The sequence below is a fragment of the Acartia tonsa genome, chromosome 4 (genome assembly GCF_053477335.1).
Source record: "Acartia tonsa isolate MP-2025a chromosome 4, ASM5347733v1, whole genome shotgun sequence".
Classification (NCBI taxonomy): Eukaryota; Metazoa; Arthropoda; class Copepoda; order Calanoida; family Acartiidae; genus Acartia; species Acartia tonsa.
In genome coordinates this window covers 16,791,004-16,800,224 of record NC_137263.1, presented here as the reverse complement: position 1 = coordinate 16,800,224, position 9,221 = coordinate 16,791,004, and the positions used below count along the sequence as shown (strand labels likewise).

Here is a 9,221-nt window from a genome sequence, read left to right as displayed (position 1 = left end):
AGTCTCTTGTATGTCTCATGGAAAGCAACCTTTTTCAATTTAAAAAATCACCTGGAAGTCTTAATTTAACCAAACAAATGGCAATCAATCTTTTCAAAAACAATTTTCAAAGCATCCAACAGGTTTTAATCCATGGCTTTGTCGCGGCTAAAGCGCGGCTACCGAGCCTTGATTTAGAAGAAATATTGGAAAACAGACAGAAGTAGTCACAGAATTATAAACATCTTTTTGGTAAATTTAATATTTGCTGTCATTGAGGTATATCAATTTTTCTAGTATTACTTCAAAACCAATCAGTTCTGTTGGATTAGAACCGGTTCAGAGCCATACTGAAAAATCATGTATCCTTTATTGGAATTTATCTTATAATATCATCATAGTCATATTTTTACAAATATCAACAAAATTGTTATATGTACAAATTATATTTACAATAACAACAATTAAAGTAAAATTTTACAATATTATGTTTTGTATACTCGAATTCAATTTACTTCATACTTTGCCAGGAAACCCTAAAAAATGGAGAATAGTTATTTTTCGCATCGTATAAAAGAAAGCTTTCCGTGCATAGACGTCCAAGGGGGGGGGGGTAATGGAGCGATTACCCCCCCCCCCCCATTTAAAATTTACCCCTACCCTGGGGGTGCCGTAGGCACCCCCTACCATTTAGGAGGGGTATTTACCCCCCCCAAACAATTTTGGGGGGGGTAAATACCCCCCCCAAAATATAAAATCTCTAATAAAAAAAATTTTTGCGCGCTTCGCGCGCTTTTTTAATACTATATATTTAATAAAATTTAAATTACCCCCCCCAAAAATTTTACCACGGGGGTAAATTTTGGGGGGGCTAAACTAAATTTACCCCTGCCAACAGATTTCAGGGGGGGTAAAAATTTTTTTTTTTTTGGGGGGGGTAAAAAAAATTTGCGCCATTTTACCCCCCCCAAAAAAACGAATTACCCCCACCCTAAAAAATTTTTACCCCCCCCAAAATAAAAAGCTTGGACGCCCCTGTTTCCGTGGATATTAAAATGAAAAATAATAAGATTAAAACCAGCCCTGGCCTTCGGCATTAGGGGCTGACAAAACTGGTATTACTTTTATGATTTTTATTTTAATATTTGTAAAAATTGTCTGTAATTCGCCTCCAAATCAAAATTACTGACCTTAATATCGACTGCATATTTATTATATGCCTGACATTCATAGTACCCAGCGTCTCTCTGCATAGCTGGATCTATCTCTACTTTGGACTGAATTAAAAAAAAGTATTTTCCTCTAAAGTAACTTGGTAATCACATTAGCCTCCCCTCCTTAATTTTAAAACAAGGGGAAGTGGTTGGTTTTTGTTTGTTTAGGTTAGTTTTTATTGGGTTCTGGGTAGACCCGCAGGGCTAGACTATACCTACAGGATTAGGGCACTGCAAAAATTAGACATAAGAAAATTACACTTCTTTTTTCAATTCATATTAAAGATAAGGGGGAGGGGTTTTCAATATCCACAGGCACTTTAAATGAATTATCAGAAACGGACAATGTCAGTTATAGGGCAGATTCTCGTTTCTCAATTGTACCTAACTGTTATTTAAAAAAAAAAATAGATTGGACAATTATATTAGAAATTAACGATTAGAATTATCCGTTAAGTTATGAAGTATGGTCGATTCTATAAATGTAGAATAGTTTCGCTTTTAAGAATAGATTTTAAAATGAGTATAGATAATTAAAATTAAGAAGAGAAAGGGTGAGAGTTTAGTTGTTCCACAAGGGTTATAATAGTTATTTATTGCAGCGATTATAGACAGCTTTCCGTTCCGTGGATAGTAAAATAAAAAATTATAAGATTAAAATCAGTTTTGGTAGTCCCGAAAAGACAAACTGGTTTTAATTTTATGATTTTTTAAATGTTAGCAAAATGTAAAATGCTGGTAATTCGATGTTATACATAATTTTTCAGTATGGTTGAGAATCGTTTATAATCCAGCGGATATTAATCGGTTTCAAAGCCATACTGGAAAAGATTTTGATTTGAAATTTACCTTCAGTTTATGTTTCTTTACCCTCCACTCAAAGATCTGATTCAAATAGTAAATATAGCATGTTTAACACAATGATTATTTTAAAACAAAAATACTTTATTCCTGACTAATTAGATCTTATAAATTTTAATTAAATCAGGCAAAGCGATTTTAAATATATTTCAAAGTTTTTACGAAAAAATCGAACATTTAAAAATTGCAGATTGCAGGAGAAAAATTAGTTTGAATGGGAAAATTTAAAATTATGTCCTTGTCTAATATGGATTTTAAAATTTGTCTATCAATTTAACCAAGAGAGAGGGGACTATGGCCTCTTTATTACACTAGTCCCCAAAGTTTTATAATAACGTTTTCTTATTCGTTGGCTTTTTGACAACTTTGGGGACATTCGTGAATTTTTTATAGGTTAGTTCATTAGGTTGAGTGTTTAAACTTTTCAATCACTAATTTTAATCTGCAGAAAGGATGATTTTGTGTATCATTATTGGGGATGAGCATGAATTTATCGGCCATTGTCTTATCCCTTTAGAACCCTGTTATTTAACGCCTTAAAAAAATATTTGTATGTCCAACAATTACATGCTCATTTTCCGAAAAAGAAGCCATTTCAATTCCATCCTTCAACCAAGTTATCCGAGGTCTAAAATTAAAAGATTGGTTGTTATGATCAATTCATTTAGATGAAAAAATTGGTAGTGTTAAATAATATGGAAGTTTTTAAATTTTTAGGTTCTTTGTTTTTTAAGGTTAATGAAAAATTAACAAGAAAGCTGCAAAAGCTGTTGGCCGTTCAAAATAAAACTGAAAGTAATATATTAGTTACTTAGCGCATCGTAATATAGACAGCTTTCTGCGGATATGAAATTTTAACCAGTTTCGTTCGTCTTGAGAGGCCAAATGAACCTATGACCCCCCCCCCACCCAAACCACCTCAAATAGCCATAAAGGCCTCTAGGGGCGTAGCCACTAGTTTTTGATAATTACCTTGGATTTCCTGCAGCTACACAGACCAGACTAATTTTCCTTCCAAGATTAAACATCTTGAGAAAATGTGAAGATTTCACAATTTTAGCCGCCTGTCTGTTGTTGTAAAAACTCCAGCTCTGACATATTTTTATCCAATTTCATTCTTCAAATGCCTTTTAGAATATATTTGGTTTTCCAAATATATACTTAAATAGTTTTCAAATTGGCCCAGACCCAATTATTACAAAAGTCTTTTGTTTAAATTTTTTTTTTAAATTTGCGTTTTTATATTCATAAAGTTTCTTAAAAAGTGTAGGAAAAAAGTTGTCACTGAATAATTTTTCAACTCAGCCTTTTTGCGATGGTTGTGTTTTAAGAGAGAGAGAGAGGACATAGGGCTGTTTGTTACACTAGTCCCCAAAGTTTTATAATAACGCTTTCTTATATGTTGGCTCAAGAACTTTATGTTCTTTTATTGAATTTGATAGGATGGTTCATTAAATTAAGCGTCCAAATGTTTCAACCACTAATTGTAATCTACAGAAGGGGTAATTTTGTGTATCTTCATTTGGGATGTACACCAATTTATCGGCCATTGTCTTATCCCTTTAGATCCCAGATTCCTAAGTAAAAACTATGGATAAAAATTCCTGATTAAATCCTCCATTGTGAAGGTTGATACTTTCATCTAGCTTGGGATGGTGGTGATGGTAACTGTATTTGGCCATGTAGTTCCTAAATAAATAAGGATGGCAACATCATTAAAAGCGAAGCTCTAAAACCAGACTGTTTGACAAACAATATCAACAATTGTTAGAATTTAATAAGCAGAGTAATAATGTATAAGACTAAACAAAATAGTATACAAATTTGTTGCAAAATACAGGACAAAATACTGTTTAAGGACATACTTGAATTCTAAGAACTTGATTATGATTATAGAGATACTACGCTGAAATACTGTACCTTGTTGTCACAGGAACAAATTCTAACATGCCTAAATTAACGATAAGAGCATAATCCGTTTTATTCGGACGGACGGACTGTCCTTAATCATTGCAAAGCTTCGCTTTTTACAATATATAGCGGAGTATCGTTTCTGTCGTTCTTTTTATCATGGTTCTTAACAAAGCTACCCTTTTTCGATTATATTTTTTTTTTTACAAAAAATCCGAGTGGAAAAAATGTGCTGTCACTCAAACCCCAAATAAGTCTTTAAGTTATCCAGTAGCAAAATGAGGGAAATCGTCAAAAAGGCTTTATTAAGCCTGATCCATATCGCACAAACAAACACAACATAAGCGCCGGTAAATAAAGCAATGTCTGTTGTTTGACTCATAACACACACACAGAAATATTATTACTTTGATCTTACACCAGGTTTTCATGTCCTTCCTTCCAACCCCTTTACCCCATCCACTCCCTTCCTACTAGATGAACGAACTGACCAATAAATGAGGTCCATATTAGTAATCTCATTGACAACAAAGTTTTCCCCTGTCAATATATCCCCGTATATCCTACCCTAGTAATCTCAAAACGTGTAAGTAAGCAATTAACATTTTTTTTGGCTTACTTAAATGTGCCATTGTGCCATTTTTGTGGTAAATTACTGATAAGCCATAAAGAATACTAATTGCTTACTTATATCAGCATTCTACAACAATTTGGTCTTACTTGTGAGATAAAAGAGGGTGGAGTAAATAAATACTCAGTCATTTACAGTAAAAGTGGCTTATATAAGTTGAAGTGAAGAAAAAGAAGGAGGAGTAATAATTAATCCCTTCCTTCCTGTAAGCAGTTTATGAAAAAAAGAGAAGATTTGGCTGATATAAGCCAAATAAGCAACAAATATAGATTGATTGCTTATAAGTAATTTATCCAAAAATTGCATGATTTGGTATAAAGGCCAAATAAGCATTTATTGTGATTGATTGCTTGTAAGTAATTTATCAACAAATTGGATGATTTGGTATATAAGCCAAATAAGCATTTATTGTGATTGATTGCTTATAAGTAATCTATCAAAAAATTGTATGATTTGGTATATAAGCCAAATAAGCAATAAATGTGATTGATTGCTTATAAGTAATCTATCAAAAAATTGCATGATTTGGTATATAAGCCAAATAAGCATTTATTGTGATTGATTGCTTATAAGTAATCTATCAAAAAATTGCATGATTTGGTATATAAGCCAAATAAGCAATAATTTTCATTGATTACTTATAAGTAATTTATCAAAAAATTGCATGATTTAGTAAATAAGCAATAAATGTGATTGATTGCTTGTAAGTAATTTATCAAAAATTTGCTTGATTTGGTATATAAGCCAACTAAGCAATAATTTTCATTGATTGCTTATGAGAAATTTAACAAAAATTGCATGATTTGGTATATAAGCAAAATAAGCCTTTATTGTGATTGACTGCTTGTAAGTAATTTATGAAAAAATAGCATGATTTGGTATATAAGCCAAATAAGCAATAATTTTCATTGATTACTTATAAGTAATTTATCAAAAAATTGCATGATTTGGTAAATAAGCCAAATGAGCAATAAATATGATTAATTGCTTGTAAGTAATTTATGAAAAAATAGCATGATTTGGTATATAAGCCAAATAAGCAATAATTTTCATTGATTACTATAAGTAATTTATCAAAAATTGCATGATTTGGTAAATAAGCCAAATAAGCAATAAATGTGATTGATTGCTTCTAAGTAATTTATAAAAAAAATAGCATGATTTGGTAAATAAGCCAAATAAGCAATCAATGTGATTAATTGCTTATAAGAAATATATCAAAAAAATACTCAAAAGTTGTTATGCCCACAAATAAGAAAATGCTATTTGGTGACTTTGGGGACTAGTTTAATAAACAGCCCATTGGCCCATAGATAGGCACTTGGCCCCCTAGCCTATAACCTAACCTAACCTATGTATGAATATTTAATGTACATAAACTTCTAATTATATATTTTTTTATTCCATATATTTGTTAGGTTAGGTTAGGTTATAGGCTAATATAGGTGGCAAAGCGCCCATGGCTAGGCAGGCCAGGGGGCCAAGCTCTGTGGCCATGACCTTTATTAAAAGTGGAGGCTACTTTCCTTAGGAGACTATTTTCCTTAGGAAGCTACTTTTCTAAAGTAATTGTCCCAAGAGCTTTGTCCTAGAGGCTACTTTGTCCAGAGGTTACTTTGTCCAAGGCTACTTTGTCCAAGGTCCCAGCAATCACCACTTTTTTTTATAACTCTTAATGGTTGATTATTAACTATATTTTAAATTAACAGAAGATTATTACCTATTGTTTGGCTTATTTACCAAATCATGCATTTTTTTGATAAATTACTTATAAGCAATCAATCACATTTAGTTCTTATTTGGCTTATATACCAAATCATGCATTTTTTTGATAAATTACTTAGAAGCAATCAATCACATTTAGTACTTATTTAGCTTATATACCAAATCATGCCATTTTTTCATAAATTACTTACAAGCAATCAATCACATTTATTGCTTATTTGGCTTATATACCAAATCATGCTACTTTTTGATAAACTACTTACAAGTAATCAATCACATTTAATGCTTATTTGGCATATTTACCTAATCATGCAATTTTTTGATAAATTACTTATAAGCAATCAATTACATTTATTGCTTATTTGGCTTATATACCAAATCATGCAATTTTTTTCATAAATTACTTATAAGAAATTGATTGATTGATTGATTAGCCATAGTTTCCTAGTGTTTGGACCTAAGTAGTCATGGAGTTGGCTGAGAAACTTTTGTATAGCCACTAGGGCTATCAAGCTCCACGTTCAAGCACATTATGACTTGACCTGCTATATCATGAGAGCTACACATTATTACCTCGCCTTTGCCGAGTATGGCAGGTGTCCCAAATAAAGTCAACCAGATGAAGTTGCCTGAATGTATTCAACTGAGTAATTAGAGTTGCCACATGGGGACTAGAACTTGAATTCTCATCACCATAACTCAATGCATTACCACTGAGCTATGACACCCCTTACTTATAAGCAATCAATCACATTTGTTGCTTCTTTGGCTTATATACCAAATCATAAAATTATATCATAAATTACTTATAAGCAATGAATCACATTTATTGCTTATTTGGCTTATATACCAAATTATGCAATATTTTCATAAATTACTTACAAGCAATCAATTACATTTATTGCTTATTTGGCTTATTTACCAAATCATGCAATTATTTGATAAATTACTTATAAGTAATCAATGAAAATTATTGCTTATTTGGCTTATATACCAAATCATGCTATTTTTTTTATAAATTACTTACAAGCAATCAATTACATTTATTGCTTATTTGGCTTATTTACCAAATCATGCAATATTTTCATAAATTACTTACAAGCAATCAATTACATTTATTGCTTATTTGGCTTATTTACCAAATCATGCAATTATTTGATAAATTACTTATAAGTAATCAATGAAAATTATTGCTTATTTGGCTTATATACCAAATCATGCTATTTTTTCATAAATTACTTACAAGCAATCAATTACATTTATTGCTTATTTGGCTTATTTACCAAATCATGCAATTATTTGATAAATTACTTATAAGTAATCAATGAAAATTATTGCTTATTTGGCTTATGTACCAAATCATGCTATTTTTTTAAAAATTACTTACAAGCAGTCAATCACAATAAAGGCTTATTTTGCTTATATACCAAATCAGGCAATTTTTGTTAAATTTCTCATAAGCAATCAATGAAAATGATTGCTTTGTTGGCTTATATACCAAATCAAGCAAATTTTTGATAAATTACTTACTAGTAATCAATCACAATAGTTTTGCAATCAAAGGGTTGGTTATCTGATGCGATTGAGTGGGTTACATTGAAATTCAAAATGCAGAGTATGTTCAAAGGTGACCTGGATAGAACTTGTGCTCAAAACATCACCAAGCTCGCCTACAATCATCATCACTACTCTTTTGTATACCAAAAGATATGACCCCTAGAGGCCTCTAGGTGCACTTGAAGGGTGATAAAAATAGTAAATTGGCCTTCCCCCAAAATTTTGTTTTAAAAGAAAAAAGTTAAAAAAATCAGGGAGGGGGAGAATAATTTTTCTAGGAACAATTATTTTTTGGAGGAGTGTAGTACCCTTTTCAAATAGAAATAAACCTTCTTAGGACTTATGAGAAGATCATTTTAAAAAACCATACAGAGAAACAATGTCTGTTCAGAAATTAGCAAAGTTCTTTACATGACAGACATGGAGACATACAGGGAAACAGTTAGACATCCTGTTGCTTTTATATGAAGAATAGGATAATAGATTTAAAAATAATTATTTTCATTTAAAGGGCAAATATAGGTTTGATATGATATAAGCTTATATCAAAGGTGCCATTACATACTTTTAGAATATCTATGCCAAATTTAAAAATTCAAAAAAATCCTTAAGTAGATTTTGCAATTTTCTGTTTCAATTGAACATATAATAAATCAGATTGCCAACAAAATCGTTTATTTTAGCCCTTCACAAGACTTTTTTTGACTATTTTGCTTAAGTTTGATTGACTATTACAGTAACACGCACCTTAAAAGATAATTTAAATGTTTATTATTTTAGATTATATACTAGTTTATTTAATTTTTAAAAAGCGTAAAAATAATTTGCGTAGAAGGGCATCAGGAGTATTGACAGGGTAAATAATACGTCTTAAAGTTTATTTTCAGTACAGAGATCTTTGATTAATTCATTTTTTTTTACTTTTTACATTATTTGATGTTTTTTTTAACTTTTAAATAATTCACTTTATGAAGGTAGAAGGAGGGTATATTTACCCCTGATTAATTGGTTTCCACATTATTACAACTATCATTTAATGAAAGCTTTTTAATTCAACCTTGCCACGAAGCCTTGTGTGATGCTAGGGTGTTTGAGTTCTTAGGGAACCACACTAATAACATAATATTTTCTTCAGATTGACGGGTTTTAAGCTATAAACAGACTTATACAATTGAATATGTCAATATTTTTAAGTTATTTATAATCTATGGAATGGCACGTTTTTTTCAGGCCATATCATGTTCAATCTATATTTGCCCTTTAAATAAGAGAAAACTGCGACCATGGCTCAACAGGTAGTGCATCCACTTGTTGTCGGAAAGTGATCGAATCTCGGTACAATA

The 9,221-nt window shown here is 31.0% G+C and overlaps 1 protein-coding gene across 2 annotated transcripts in view; it reads right to left on the bottom strand.

Moving 5' to 3' along the window:
* Positions 1–412: 412 nt before the first annotated feature.
* The window catches only part of LOC145316288 (immunoglobulin domain-containing protein oig-4-like), a 29,585-nt gene continuing 20,776 nt past the window's right edge, over positions 413–9,221 (bottom strand). The window contains exons 3-8 of one of the 2 annotated variants that reach the window (XM_080156716.1): positions 3,663–3,743; positions 3,027–3,149; positions 2,622–2,682; positions 2,043–2,078; positions 1,170–1,256; positions 413–515 (exon numbers count right to left, since the gene is read on the bottom strand). In XM_080156716.1, coding sequence (XP_080012842.1) covers positions 486–515; positions 1,170–1,256; positions 2,043–2,078; positions 2,622–2,682; positions 3,027–3,149; positions 3,663–3,743 — 418 coding nt within the window. In that variant the 3' untranslated portion in view covers positions 413–485. Of the gene's footprint in view, positions 516–1,169; positions 1,257–2,042; positions 2,080–2,621; positions 2,683–3,026; positions 3,150–3,662; positions 3,744–9,221 lie in introns of both variants that reach the window. The other variant, XM_080156717.1, reaches the window with a different exon arrangement.